General features: G+C 37.2%; 1 protein-coding gene across 6 annotated transcripts in view; it reads left to right on the top strand.

The window, feature by feature from the left end:
• The window catches only part of clasp1a (cytoplasmic linker associated protein 1a), a 168266-nt gene that overhangs the window by 59371 nt on the left and 92072 nt on the right, over positions 1–16823 (top strand). For all 6 annotated transcript variants that reach the window (XM_062067771.1, XM_062067770.1, XM_062067773.1 and 3 more), the window contains exons 4-8: positions 242–345; positions 2724–2815; positions 3749–3824; positions 6055–6152; positions 11778–11848. In XM_062067771.1, coding sequence (XP_061923755.1) covers positions 242–345; positions 2724–2815; positions 3749–3824; positions 6055–6152; positions 11778–11848 — 441 coding nt within the window. The remainder of the gene's footprint in view (positions 1–241; positions 346–2723; positions 2816–3748; positions 3825–6054; positions 6153–11777; positions 11849–16823) is intronic.

Genomic DNA, 16823 nt, shown 5'->3' with positions numbered 1-16823 from the left:
AAAAAACAGCCTGCATGGCAGCTTTTGTGTCAACATTGCAACTTTTTCTCGTTAGATTTCACTTCATTCCACTTTTTTTAATGTTCTTTTTTATTTTTACAATAGTATTTCCAGAATGTGTGGCGGGCCGCTAAACAATTAGCTGTGGGCCACAAATGGCCCCCGGGCCGCACTTTGGACACCCCTGGCCTACATAATGACATCTGAACTGAAGTTTGTCTAAAATATGTTGTTGCCTCAGTTCTGCCCAGTCTTATTGATCGATTGGGGGATTCCAAAGACCAAGTGAGAGAACAAGACCAAGCACTGCTGTTGAAGATCATGGAACAAGCTGTAACTCCACAGGTACTGTATCAACAGATATGAACGTGGGTTTTGCAAATCTCATATAGGTTTCAGATATTGGTTCGATATCAACAAAATTACAAGTATTTGATTTAATTGTCTTGCATCTAAACTCTTTGATTTAAGCGCTTCGATAGAAACGGCCAGTTAACATTAAATGTTCTCCCATAAGCACACATGGTTGGTGTTTTACTCTATATCTTACACATACAAAGTATGGAAGCAGAAGAGTATTAGAAAGTATGCAGTAACAAACTGCATCATTCAACCTAATGCGTCTTGAGAATAACATTATGACTTATTGTGACCTCTAGAGTCTACAGTATGTGTCGCCAAAACAGTTACCACTGCACTTCAACTTAAAAACAGCATACGTCCATTACAGATGGTTAATAATAGTGTAAATAGTAGTAAGCCTCGGGTACAAAAAGACATTTTCCGTTTTTTTCCTTACCTCTTATAGAAACCAATAAATACTAATGGCATGATTGAAAATTGTTTTGCTTTTATTTGGTCAAAAACTAGCAGTTTTAAAGAAGACACACAATTTACAGTCAAAATAGTTATATTGGAACACCTCGAATACAAACTTTACTTTTAATGTCTTAATTTAGAAAACCATGCTGTAAATGTTGTCTACTTGATGACAAAAGGACTGTTGCCATATGCACACGAACATGGATAATATCAAAAAACACTCCAGTGTTCACCCACACTAGTGAAGGTTAAGAAATGTGCATATAAAATCATATTCACCTGCAGTCTTGTTAATTTTGTTCAATCTTAAGTCTGAAAAAGCGGTTACAGTTGACTTGTTGGCATTAAAACATATATGGGTTATACTTATATAGCGCTTTTCTACCTTCAAGGTACTCAAAGCGCGTTCATCAATAAAGTTATATATAACATATATAACTGGGTGATAAATCCATTTTATCGATAAATTAAATTTTTTTGTTGCAAGCAATCCAAAAAATTTAAAATCAGTTTTTCTCTTCTTGCTTTATCATATTTTTTGCCCCAGGAGCTTCTGTAGCTTCCGCCTTCCCCCTTATTTTCTTACGGAGATTCACATGCAGAGATAGCACAACATGGCTATTGATAATGCAAACAAGAGCGAGATGTTTGTTCCAAAGAAAATACAAATGTTGTCAGTGGTTTGGTTTTGCGGAAACAGGCATGGAACAAACGACTGCACGCTACAAAGTTTGTTTAAAAAAGGCAACAAACCTACTGCAGCATCTGAAACAGAAGCATCCAGCCAAATGGGGGAAATTAAACTCTTTACAAGGCAAACAAGAACATAACAGCAAACAAACTCCCACTTAAAAGCAGATTACTGTGGTGGAATCATTTATGCAAGGTACCATATAAGATGAAAAAGAAGTTCACAAAAGCGGTCACTTTGCATGTCGCTAAAAATGTGGTTCCCAAAAAGTGGAAATGCCTGCTTTTATTAACTGATTAAACTATAGAGACCTCTTAATGCTAGATTTTTATTTACGGAAGTATTTTATTTAACACAGAATATTTAGGTTTGTACTTAATCGTTGTCCAATGTTGGAATGTATTTATTTGCATGTTATGATATGCTACATTTTTGTTTATATAATTATTTTATTTAAGATTAAAGTTTTAAAGTACCAATGATTGTCACACACACACTAGATGTGGTGAAATTTGTCCTCTGCATTTGTCCCGTCCCCTTGGGGAGCAGTGGGCAGCAGCGGCGCCGCGCCCGGGAATCATTTTGGTGATTTAACCCCCAACTCCAACCATTTAAGACAGAAGTTTTGCCTCTTATTACAAGCTCTATATTTCGTTATTTGAAAATAATTTTATACCAAGTCCAAACTATGTCTGTTCCAAAAAGAACAACTTTATACACATTATAATTTTGCGAATAGTAAGATGCAGTGTATGCAGTGTCATTTCAAACTACTAGTATTTGATCAAATAAAAGCAAAACTTGTTTTTGCATAATCTCAATTATTTGTATTGATTAGGTTACTTAAAAAGCAGGGAAAAACATATACAATGATGAAGTATACATTCAAATCAGTGTTCATATTAAATGCAGCCCGGGAAACATCATGAATGTTTTTTTAACCGCCACTCTGTGTTATATAGCGCATGCACATCTGTCTACTGCTGCACAAATGAACATGCATATCAATAACTTCATGTTCTGTTAGTATTTTTTGTAACATGAGATAATATGGCACATTTCTTTTGACACAAGAAAAAAACAATCTGTTTTACTCATCCACATGCACAAAAGCTCAAAAGCCTACGTTTGCTTGTGGACAAAAGAAAAAATAACTCTATTGCTGTGCTCATAGCCTTGGTAAAGATGATATTCCTTTGTGTTGTTGCAGTTTGTTTGGGACCGAATGCTGGGAGGCTTCAAACATAAGAACAACAGGACAAGAGAAGGAGTGTGCCTTTGCCTTATTGCCACATTGAATATGTGAGTCTCCACTTGTATCAATTACCAAACACATGAAGATAATTCCTTATTCAAGTTTCAACTTTTGCAATTTCTTCTCTCTGTAGTTCTAATTCACACTCCTCTCATTTATTTGTTAGGCTAGGCTAGGTCTGGCTAGGTTACAGTAAGACCATGTTAACATGACACTCCCCTCTTCTTCTAAGGATTACTCATGACGTTTACATTTAGAGATGGGTACTTTAATTGGTACCGACCGAATTCTGTTACTGTCGGGTAGACTTAGACTTAGACAAACTTTATTGATCCACAAGAGAAATTGTTCCACACAGTAGCTCAGTTACAAAGGATGGCAAGGGTATTTCACATAAAGGGTTTCACATAAAATCAAACTGTACAATTTTTTGATACCTTGCGTGACATCACTTCCAGTTGCAGATTTGGGACCGGCTGAAGCACTTGACTGAGAAACAAGCAGTCAAGCACTAAGCAGATTTTGCCATAATGTTACAATTTTTCATGCCAACAAGGGATGAAGAATGGGCTTAGAAGTATAGCAAGGCTACAATTGTTAACAATGTACTAGCTCAATGCCATTTTACTTTGGATATGCCATAAACATTCTACTAATTAGCATTTTAATTTTACATGGTCATTTAGACACCTCCGAATTTGGTATTGAAAACTACAACGAAAATGCACATTACACTCAAACAGTTGGTTTGTAATAAGTACCGTACACTGTAGGACTCAACAAAAGACAAGACTGGCACATACAACTTAATAACAAAAACTATTTCCTGGCTACAGCAAAACATCATAGTCTATGCACTACTGCCATCTAACGTATTGGAATTTACACAGGTAGAATATGTAATTGTAAAGCAAATTAATACAGGAGGACTAATGGTGCAGAATTAACAGGATAATTGATGAACACTTTTTTGTCCTCAGGTATGGAGCACATGGCCTGACGCTCAGTAAGATTGTTCCTCACATATGTAACCTATTGGGGGATCCCACCAGTCAGGTAAGGCTGCTGTCTCGCAAATGCATACAGCTTTTAGTTGTTGAGAAATTATTGTTGTTTATATATATATATATATATATATATATATATATATATATATATATATATATATATATATATATATATATATATATATATATATATATATATTTATTTATTTTTCTTCTTTAAAAGCGTGTTTATACTATACCCATTTTGTGTTGAGCTGTTTCAAAAAGCACAATGTTTAAAAACTTTTCTTCAAAGCAAATTAATTGTCCAGTCATGCTATTAAAAACTAAAATTATCTGTCTAGAGTACACTTATTAATGAGGAAACATTATATCTCTCTGCAATTACTGCGATTCATTTTGAGTTAACAAAGAACCATCCATCCATCCATTTTCTACCGCTTGTCCCTTTCGGGGTCGCGGGGGGTGCTGGAGCCTATCTCAGCTGCATTCGGGCAGAAGGCGGGGTACACCCTGGACAAGTCACCACCTCATCGTAGGGCCAACACAGATAGACAGACAACATTCACACTCACATTCACACACTAGGGTCAATTTAGTGTTGCCAATCAACCTATCAAATGCGATTAAACATTTTAATGGTTTGACAGCCCATATATATATATATATATATATATATATATATATAATGTATAACATAATATAACATATAAGATATATATATTTATATGTATATATATATATGTGTTTATAAGTGTGTGGCATCAGGAAAGGCCACACATGGACCCAAATTAAAGGATTGCTGTCATATATTTGTATTGAGGAAAGGTTCACTGCTCTGGGATTACCTAACCTTAAAGTTTCCAAATCCCCCCAAAAAGTACCAACCCTACCTCACCCCAATGTTCTCAAATCCCTCCGAAAAAGGATCAATCTTAACCACAAAAACTCCAAAAAGGACCAACCATAACACCAAAGGTCTTAAAGAACCCCATAAACGACCAACCCCTAACCCCAAAGGTCCCTAACCCCCAGACACGCTAAAGGTCTCAAAGTACCCCAAAAGGTCTGAAATGCACTCAAATAGTACAAGTTTAGGGTTCGGCCCATTTGGTTGCATTTCGGACCTTTTGGGGGGCCCACTTGCCACATGTATCATAGGGGTACATTCTTACCCTGAAAAGTCAGAGCCCCTTCAAAAGTACAGTACATCCCGATAATGGCTAAGTCAAGTTTCATTATTTTAGGTAGGGTTTGGATCAGATATCAGGAAAATATTTGACTACATGTAAACTTTTGCTCAATGTTTTACATTCTTAATTCATATTTAAAAAATGTTGAAAGTTGCTGCTGGGTGTGGTGTCCAAACAAAAATGCTATTGAAAGCTACGTGCAAGTTTAAATAGAAACTGCAAAAACAATATTGTAGAATTTGAGTCATGTGAGCAATTTAATTTCTTCCTTCAGGCAAGCAGAATATTTGTTGCAAAGTTTGATTTTTTTACATGTCTATATTAAGCATGATACATGCATACAAATCTATTACTAAAACAGGGAAAATAAGGAATTGTATTTGTGTTGATATCAACAAATATACAACGATGTAGCATTAGTTATATACTGTATAGTATAGCAATAAGCTAATGTTAGCAAGTAAGGCCGGATGTTTTGGTCGTATCTCATGGGGTTTACGTTAACATTTGCTACACCAACTAGCACTCAGGAGGTTTGTAACCTGAGAAAGACTAGGTACAGTACCTTTGTATTTTTGCGTTAAGTTCTCTCTTGAATACATAGTGTTTGTCACCTCCTTTATCAAAGTGCCATCAATCCCAACTTGCTTTGGTACCACATTTTACTGTTGTACTCAGTAAAAAAAAGCTGAGAGACCGAATCACCAAGGCGTGGATTATTTGTTTGGAAACTCCATTCCACGGAATGATGCTTGGACAATTTTGTTACATGCAACATTTGGCCGCACTATAACCGGGGCTGTATTCAAAGACCGGGTCAAAATTTTGACGAACATTTTTCGTCAAAAGCAAAATCCTATAAAAAGCTGGGCTTATGAAAACGGATTTTCAATTGTATTGGATGGGTACAGTTGTCAACAGATCCTCTTGAGAACCAGTCTCCTCTGCAGTGGACATTTGTTTATTTATTCTGTCACAAAATTGAAAAAAAAACCCCATTGTGTTCACAACATAATGGTAACGGACTTAAAGTGTGCACCTTTAGGTACTGTATCATTTAGAATAGTAAACAAAAGTTTGTCTTAGGTTCGAGATGGCGCTATGAGTAGCCTGGTGGAGATCTACAGACATGTGGGAGAGAGAGTCAGGATGGATCTCAGCAAGAAAGGCCTGCCTCAGTCACGGTACTTACAAAAGTCTTTCTTCCTCATTCCTTTTTCTTCAGGGATTTTTGCTTTGTACAAAAGTGCACCTGTTATCTAGAACATTGTTTCCTAACCATTGTTGGGCCTTGAGCACTCCCTAGAGGGCCGGAAAAAAATATGTTTCTCAGCTGTGGTCTATATTGGCCGCAGCGGTGCTAATTGCTAATGATACCAATTTGGATAGTTAGCATCATAACAACACCGTGACTGCAAATTGTTTGTTGCTTCCTTTGGACTGCTTTTGTATTTGTGCACGCGCTGCCTGCACGTACATGTTGACGAGACAGGGTGAGTGACTCCAATCATTTTATTCGGGGTGGTAAAATTTTTTACTACACGAGCTTGGTAATTGTGAAAAGTATAGAGAGTTTTAAAAACAATATTTTCAGTTAAGCCAATAACTGTAACATAAGCGAGCCAATGGTGTTCTTGTTATATTGTTTGCTTTGAAAAATGTATCTGTGAGCAAGTTGCAAACAGCCCCTTTAAGCTCAAAAATTATGACAGATGTGGTGAAGTTTGCACTTCAATTTTATTGACAGTGTATTCAAGACACATATTATTATTATTTCTTTTGAATTTTGTTCAAATGTATTTATTTGAGCACTTTGTAATTGTATGTAAATGTATTTTAAATCAGTTTTTATGCATCCCTGCTTTGCAGTATATTTGATTATTTATTTTTGTAATCAGCCTGACCTAAACCTTGATAATAATCTTTGTGAGTAACACACATATCATTTGACAATGGTTTTTCCTGTTAAACTATAAGTAGGTTTGAAATAATAATTGCATAAACAGTGGAATGACTAATTCGGTGTTAATACTTGAGTGGGCCCAGGGCCTCTCTGTAGTGGAAAAGTTGGGTACTGAGTTCAAAAAGGTTAAGAACCTCTAAATTAGGACGTGAGGACATGTAGATAGGTTATGCTAATGTGGTCATCAAGGTATTTTTTTTGCTAATTATTTGCATATATTGTTTTTGTTTTTTAAATGTTGCAACGGTTTGATTTCATGCACACAAGTTGTAGCTTCTGACGTGCGCACACCTGTTGTTGTTTTATCACTGAAGTTGATCTGCTAATCAGCTGATCTGTTTGAGGACTGACTTCAGTGCATGCCTAGACTTTATCGACCTGTTCTCTATACCCCTGTTTCTCACAAGTGCCAGATATTTAGTTAAACATACAAGTTAAAGCTACTGTATGTCACGGTTAGGTAGATATTTAGAGCGTGCTCGCGTTTGATCATTGTGACCCGCTCTTTTGCTGGTACAAAAATTCAGGATATGCACACACGCGAAGAAAAAGGAGAGAGCCACGGTGCAAGGGCAGTGTTTGGAGTGATTTATTGTCTCGCTCACCTATTTAATAGCAGTACGGCGGCCATTGCATCCTTTCCTTCGCAAATAACTCTCCTGTCAGTGGCACGTGCACGAGACACTAAATACGAAGCCAATCAAACCCAACATTTCATTCAGTCTGTGCGGAAGTGTTGTACATGGTATGACTTCTAAATGTCACAAATATAAACATGTATGTATTAAATATGTTCTCTTAAAGGGGAACTGCAGATGTTTCACAATCATTATAAATGACATGACGACAGATGTATTTTTCTTTATGCATTCTAACTCGTAAATAAACGTAAATAAATGTCCGCTTACAGCAAAGCCAATGCGAGTTCCTCCATTTTGCCAATACATAATGGAGGTGTTTGTATGTATTTTTAAGGGCGTTATAGGCATAATAGAGCGACTTCAATAGGCTCAATTGTAAGTGGACTTTTGAACACATTTATTTACTATTTAGATTGCATTAAAATGAAAAACATATGTGTTCTTGTCTTGCATAATGATTGTGAATGAAAAGAGTGCAGTTCCGCTTTAAACCACTATTGATAACATTTTAGCATATTGTTGGGTTTCAAAAGTGTAATTTTGAGCTCTAATATTCCATTAATTTCTTTTGTGTGCTCACACTACGCCTGTCGTACCGTGTTTGGACTGACTTTACACAGAGCAATGTTGAGCTAGATCATGTCAGTACACTTTCCCTCTCTGGCACGATTGGAAGAGGTGTGTCAGGGCTCGGCATGATTCGTCATGCACACGTAAACAGTGTTGGGCATGTTACTTGGAATTTTAGTGAGTTTAGTTACAAGTTACATCACATTAAGCTTCACTACAATGAAACTACCCACCAGAGAAATGTAGCTGAGCTAAATTACAATAAAATGCCATAAGTAGATTAACTACATCATAACTTTTTGTTTTTTTCTGTAAATAAACTTTATTTCAAGTCATTGCTATATTATCAATACAAACAGATCCGATAAATTCAATTGATTTTATAATTTTATAACTTTATCATTATAGCCTCTAACCCTAAGGCTTGTACTACATACATATTGTGTTATAGTTGCAGATGTGGTCATCTTTCTCTATTAAATGTACCTTTCTCATTTTTAGTTTGTCTAATCTGTCATTGTGTATCAGTCTTTAGTTACAATTGTTTCTTTTAACCACCTCATTGTTGTGGTCTGATTAAAGTTAAGTGACTGAAGTAACACACACACATGCACGCGCACACACACACACACTCACACACACACACACACACACACACACACACACACACACACACACACACACACACACACACACACACACACTCACACTCACGCACAGTGTTAATGCATACTTGCCAACCCTCCCGTTTTTACCGGGAGACTCACGGTATTCAGCGTTACCTCCCGGCATAAATTTTCTCACGACAAACTCCCGGTATTTAGCCGGAGCTGGAGGCCACGCCCCCTCCAGCTCAATGCGGACCTGAGTGGGGACAGCCTGTTCTCACGTCCGCTTTCCCACAATATAAACAACTTGCCTGCCCAATGACGTCATAACTGTAGAATGATCGAGGGCGAGTTATTGGTTTCTTATGTGGGTTTATTGTTAGGCAGTTTCATTAACGTCCTCCCAGCGTGGTAACAACACACAACAACAGCAGTCACGTTTAGTCTACCGTAAAGCAGTTCTTCTGCCGTAAACAGCAATGTTGTGACACTCTTAAACAGGACAATACTGCCATCTACTGGATAGTCTCCAGAACACTGAAATTCAAGTATTTCTTTTATTTATATGTATAATAAAATAAATAAATATATATATATATAGCTAGAATTCACTGAAAGTCAAGTATTTCATACATATACATTTATATATATATATATATATATATATATATATATATATATATATATATATATATATATATATATGAAATACTTGAGTTGGTGAATTCTAGCTTAAATATATTCCCCTCTTAACTCTTAACTCTTAAATAAATAAATATATATATATATAGCTAGAATTCACTGAAAGTCAAGTATTTCATACATATACATTTATATATATATATATATATATATATATATATATATATATATATATATATATATATATATATATATATATGAAATACTTGAGTTGGTGAATTCTAGCTTAAATATATTCCCCTCTTAACCACGCCCCCAATCACGCCCCCCACACCCCACCTCCCGGTATCGGAGGTCTCAAGGTTGGCAAGTATGGTTAATGTTTTTTACCAAAAGAAAACTTGGTAGCTAATGCTAATGTTGTGTTTGCTTTCTAAGGGACTTGTAATGACTAGCTTAGCTACCAAAATGTGTGGGCATATTTTTATACACATCAGTCTCTGCTGTGATCGGCGGGAGAATAGGTAATTCACATAACACGGGAAAGATGTGTTTAAGGTTTAGAGAATGTAACTGTTGTGGACACTACCGTGCTACTTGGTCACGAAAAGTAGTTTAAGTGCTAAAAAGCTATTTGTTGTTGAAAATAGCGACACTATGACCATTAGTACATAAATTAAACATAGTTTTACCATAATTTCTGTTTTGAAACAGAAATTATTCTAACCATCTGGAGTTTTACTGCACTATATAATTACTACCGGTATACAACAATACTGATACAGAATGATTAATGATACAGAAAAAACACACAGAAACAATTTTAATTTATTTAGAAAATAGCAAATCCTGTCGCCCATGACAGCATTGGTGTTGAAGGGTTCGAATAAAATACTTTTGTTGTTAGGTCGGCTTTAAATGCCTAACGGACCATAAATGGTGTGTAGGCTGTAGTTTTTTCATGCCTGCTGTAAATAATCCAAATGTCATAACCCTACAACATACTACAGTCCATTTGTGTGCGTATTAGGGACATGTCACTGAATCTTCCATCCATCCATTTTTTACCGCTTTTATTCCCTTCGGGGTCGCGGGGGGCGCTGGAGCCTATCTCAGCTACAATCGGGCGGAAGGCGGGGTACACCCTGGACAAGTCGCCACCTCGTCACTGAATCTTTGTACGGCAAATTGCAGTAAAACATCAGAAGAAAAGTTATGGGAAAAGGTAAAAGTGTCCGAGTATGAATCATCATAGCGGGGGCTAGGAGAGGGAGTTGGAATTAATCCCAAATGACCCAGGGTGAGTACACTCTTAAAGGGGTACTGCATTTTTGGGGGGAATTTTGCCTGTCGTTCACAATCGTTATGAGAGATATGACAACGGATGTTTTTTGGGTTTTTTTGCATTCTAAATATTAAATAAATGCGATCAAAAGTCATCTTACGATGGAGCCTATAGGAGCTGAGCAAATCCTTAAAAAAACATCCAAACACCTCCATTAGGGTTTTATATACATGATGTTAGTATATATGTTATGTAGTAACGGGCACATGTATTATAACATGTATTATTTACATATTTTACTCATTTTAAGCATATGCGGCGCACTAATTTTAAAAACGCATCACATTTGCTTTTTTTTTTTCTTCATCACTGATTATTACTCAATGCAGACTTTATGAGAGCCAACAAACATAATAAAACATCACTTACTGTGCAAGGTCTGCTGTCATTAGGATGCGACTGCTGGGATGTTCATATAATCCCATTTAGGTGAGGAATGTCTCATAATCCCCGTGAAGAAAAGGGGGGTGAGGACCAAGTGCCTTTTTGTGTTGTTCTGGCCATTGTTGGGTCCTAAATCGCTGTGAAAGTGTACCAACTTGTTGTAATACCTACTCAGACTTGTTCTGTTCAGGTGAGATGCATGATTTATGATCTACAATAAACTTACACAGAGCAAGGAAGCGAGGAAGCATCACACCCCTCGATGACGTAAACATCGGCATCACGGCGCTGCTATAAATAGTTTGTCTGCGTTAGCGGCTATAATTAACAATATCACTAATATTTGTTTATTATTTAAGTCACAACATGTAAATGGAGTATTGTTGGCTGTTTTTGGATGGTTATTTGTTGGAAGTTATTGGCAAAATAGTGGAACTCCCATTGGTTCCGCTGTAAGTGGATTTTTATTTTTTTATTTAATATTTAGAATGCATTAAAAAAATCCATCCGTTGTCATGTCTTTCACAATGATTGTGAACAACAAACAAAGTGCAGTTCCCCTTTAAGCTCTGTATATTTTAGAACCTCTCTACTTATCTGCCTATATCTTTCACTTGATGTGTCATATTTATGCTTGTTTCTTGCGTCCTTTGTAGCTTGAATGTCATCTTCAGCAAGTTTGATGAAGTTCAAAGATCCGGGAACATGAATCCCTCCTCCGGATCAGGTGAGTGATCCTCCTTTGTTTCTTTTCAGTCCTCCTCTTCCAGCCTTATTTTCTTTTGGTCTTCACAATTGCTTGGTTTTTTTTTAGCTTTGCTGCAACAAGTTTACTTTCCTTTTTTTTATGAATGTAGACTATATCTGACTAATCTATGTCTAAGACTTGATCTGACCAATCTAAGTCTTAGACTATATCTGACCAACCTAAGTCTAAGACTAGATCTGACCAACCTAAGTCTAAGACTAGATCTGACCAATAAGGGTCTATAAGCATGAACTGATGAAGCCTACTTGGTTGAGAGGCGAAACGTCTTCTAAGACAAACTGATCAGTAAAGTTGTCATCGATTTAATGTCTTGAGAATACAATGACCTGGATGAATGAGAACGTCCATAGGCACGTACAACTCAGCGGCAAATAATTGTATTATTATGTCTGCTAATATGTAGATGAAAACATGCCTACTTTTAGGACTTTTGCTGTCTCCTTACAATGTAACCTGTGGTGTAATTACAGTGCAGTATACAATGTTCACTCGTCACTTTGCGGCTCACTTAAGACTGGTATATACTTTCCCACGTAAGTTGCGTAACCGACGCCCTGCATACCCTCCCGCATACCCTGACGTGCACCTCCCATAAATCCTAGCTTCAAATCAGTAACGCCGCGAACCGCAGAGTTGTGATTGATCAGCTTTTACAGAGAAAATCTCTGAGCACAGGAAAGCAGATGTGTTTGAAATGCCCAAATTATTGTACGACATATTGCAAAAGTGATTTAAAGGCCTACTGAAATGATTTTTTTTTATTTAAACGGGAATAGCAGATCCATTCTATGTGTCATACTTGGTCATTTCGCGATATTGCCATATTTTTGCTGAAAGGATTTAGTAGAGAAAATCGACGATAAAGTTCGCAACTTTTGCTCGCTGATAAAAAAAAGCCTTGCCTGTACCGGAAGTAGCGTGACGTCACAGGAGCTAGGATTCCTCACAATTCCCCGTTGTTTACAATGGAGCGAGAGAGATTCGGACCGAGAAAGTGATGATTACCCCATTAATTTGAGCGAGGATGAAAGATTCGTAGATGAGGAACGTTACAGTGAATGACTTGAGAGGCAGCGATGGACGTATCTTTTTTTCGCTCTGACCGTAACTTAGGTACAAGCTGGCTCATTGGATTCCACACTCTCCTTTTTCTATTGTAGATCACAGATTTGTATTTTAAACCACCTCGGATACTATATCCTCTTGAAAATGAGAGTCGAGAACGCGAAATGGACATTCAGTGCCTTTTATCTCCACGACAATACATCGGCGAAATGCTTTAGCTACGAGCTAACGTGATAGCATCTTGCTTTAACTGCATATAGAAACAAAAGAAATAAACCCCCGACTGGAAGGATAGATAGAAAATCAACAATACTATTAAACCGTGGACATGTAAATACACGGTTAATGCTTTCCAGGCTGGCGAAGGTTAACAATGCTGTGCTAACGACGCTATTGAAGCTAACTTAGCAACCGGACTGCACAGAGCTATGCTAAAAACATTAGCTCCCCACCTACGCCAACCAGCCCTCATTTGCTCATCAACACCCGTGCTCACCTGCGTTCCAGCGATCGGCAGAAGGACGAAGGACTTCACCCGATGCGTTTGGCGGCCCGGAGACGTAGGAAGTCAAGGTGAAGTCGGCGGCTAGCGCGGCTCCAACAAAGTCCTCCTGGTTGTGTTGCTGTAGTCCGCTGCTAATACACTGATCCCACCTACAACTGTCTTCTTTGCAGCCTTCATTGTTCATTAAAAAAATTGCAAAAGATGTCCAGAATACTGTGGAATTATGAAATGAAAACAGAGCTTTTTTTATAGGATTCTACGGGGTACCATAACTTCCGTTACTCGGACTTCGTCACGCGCATACGTCATCATACCGCGATGTTTCAGCCGGATATTTCCCGGGAATTTTAAAATGTCACTTTATAAGTTAACCCGGCCGTATTGGCATGTGTTGCAATGTTAAGATTTCATCATTGATATATAAACTATCAGACTGCGTGGTCGGTAGTAGTGGCTTTCAGTAGGCCTTTAATATTTGCATGCAAACTGATATTGTGTACTTAATATCTCGGTGGGCTCTAAAAATAATTAATGTGCTGTTTTTCAGTTTATTGTCTTGCTGTTGTATCCAGAAGAAGTGACACAAAGTACGACACTTGTTTGAACTTTTATTGCCAATCTTGTGCTAACAACAGGATAAATTCTAACACATATTCTTTCTTGTGCACACACGTCTGTTTCCATTTTTTTCTATTACACACAACACTTCCTCATTCTCCGTCAATCACCTTTCAGGCACGGTATGTTCACGAACATGTGATCTCTGCATATCAGTAAATGGTAAATGGGTTATACTTATATAGCGCTTTTCTACCTTCAAGGTACTCAAAGCGCTTTGACACTATTTCCACATTCACCCATTCACACACACATTCACACACTGATGGCGGGATCTGCCATTCAAGGCCCTAACCACGACCCATCAGGAGCAAGGGTGAAGTGTCTTGCTCAAGGACACAACGGACGTGACGAGGTTGGTAGAAGGTGGGGATTGAACCAGGAACCCTCAGGTTGCTGGCACGGCCACTCTCCCAACTGCGCCACGCCGTCCCCAGTAACACATGAACATAAACATTAACACCAGCAGGTTGTTACAATAGTTATTCAACAGTTTTGTTTATTTTCAATTACAAAACCCAAAACGAGTGAAGTTGGCACTTTGTCTGAATCGTAAATAAAAACAGAATACAATGATTATTATTATTGAATTTAATAGACTGCAAAGACAAGATACTTAACGTTCGAACTGGAAAATGTTGTTATTTTTTGCAAATATTAGCTCATTTGGAATTTGATGCCTGCAACATGTTTCAAAAAAGCTGGCACAAGTGGCAAAAAAGACTGAATGCTCATCAAACACTTATACTTATTTGGAACATCCCACAGATGAACAGGCTAATTGGGAACAGGTGGGTGCCATGATTGGGTATAAAATCAGCTTCCATGAAATGCCCAGTCATTCACAAACAAGGATGGGGCGAGGGTCACCACTTTGTGAGCAAATGCGTGAGCCAATTGTTTAAGAACAACATTTCTCAGTTTAGGGATTTCACCATCTGTGGTCCGTAATATCATCAAAAGGTTCTGAGAATCTGGAGAAATCATTGCACGTAAGCAGCAAATCTGAAAACCAACATTGAATGCCCGTGACCTTCGATCCCTCAGGCGGTATGGTACTGCACCAAAAACTGACATCAATGTGTAAAGGATATCACCACATAAGCTCCTTTCAGGGGAACTCTGAAATAAGTCCCTGTCAGAAAACCAACAAATTAAGATGAACTGCACCAATTTTGTCAAGAGGAGTGGTCAAAAATTCAACCAAAAGCTTGCCAGAAGCTTGTGGATGGCTACCAAAAGCGCCTTATTGCAGTGAAACTTGCCAAGGGACATGTAACCAAATATTAACATTGCTGTATGTATACTTTTGACCCAGCAGATTTGGTCACATTTTCAGTAGACCCATAATAAATTCATAAAAGAACCAAACTTCATGAATGTTTTTTGTGACAAACGAGTATGTGCTCCAATCACTCTATCACAAAAAAAAAAAAAATATATATATATATATATATATATATATATATATATATATATATATATATATATATATATATATATATATATATATATATATATATATATATATATATATATATATATATATATATATAGCCTCTGTTTTTTTCCTGACCTAAGGAATAATAATAATCTGTAAAATTTCTACCTGAATAAATGCTTCTGATATTCTGTACATTACATGTTGTACAAGTCAACCTTCTCTGTTAATTAATAAAATGTAATATCGAGCCTGCTAATCATTCTGTAATTAAGGACTCGACCAGAACATATTATAAAATACTTTACACAATATTTCAGCCAGACAGAAAAATCCCCCCCGCTCCACTCCACCCGCCCCCATATTCTTAAACTGATGTACTAGCATTTCTTTAGGTGCAAATATCACATAATAACATTACAAAACATCTCTGACAAAGTTAAATGTTAAGTTAAAGTTAAAGTACCAATGATTGTCACACACACACTAGGTGTGGTGAAATTTGTCCTCTGCATTTGACCCATCCCCTTCATCACCCCCTGGGAGGTGAGGGGAGCAGTGGGCAGCAGCGGTGCCACGCCCGGGAATCATTTTTGGTGATGATCATAATGTAAGATAATTTTATTTGGTTAATGTCAGGGTTTCCCCGAAATTGCCAAACTATTTGTGGTGGGGGCGTGGTCGATATGACGTCATTGCATGATTTGTTATGATGCATATATTCTTTAAAGCTAAAAAAGTGTGAATATATATTTATAACAAATGTTAATAAGTATAGTATTAACATATACATTTTTCTTACATAATATATTTGTGTTGTATTTTTACATTTTTGCTGCTTATTGTACTATGAACACTGTTAAAAAAAATGTTATATTTATCTAATCCTTTTAGTCACTCTTTCTTCAATAAAAAAGACTGGCAACAAATCTAGCATCTATTTTTGGTGTTATTGGAGAATGTACTCATGTCCGTGACGAAAAGCGAGCGGCAGAGAGCCTGACGTCACACTTGCTTTGTGTTGCTAGGAGCCTTTCTCTCATTAAAAGCCACCAGTGTCATCTTAAATTGTGAAGCTGACTGCTGGTATATCTCGAATATATTAAAGTACGTCTATAGCGCGGACACGCTGACAACCGTATAGCTTACATCATCAAAACATCGGTTTTGGGAGCACTGTTCGGTGATTAAAGTACATCTTTTTCTGGCCAAATTTTCGATAGTGCGCAAATAATAAACCATAAATAGACATTCATACTGTAACTACCCGCTGGTGTTAATGTATATGTTAGTGTGTTATGATG

The sequence above is a fragment of the Entelurus aequoreus genome, linkage group LG13 (assembly GCF_033978785.1).
Source record: "Entelurus aequoreus isolate RoL-2023_Sb linkage group LG13, RoL_Eaeq_v1.1, whole genome shotgun sequence".
NCBI lineage: Eukaryota > Metazoa > Chordata > Actinopteri > Syngnathiformes > Syngnathidae > Entelurus > Entelurus aequoreus.
This window is presented reverse-complemented; position numbering and strand designations above follow the sequence as displayed.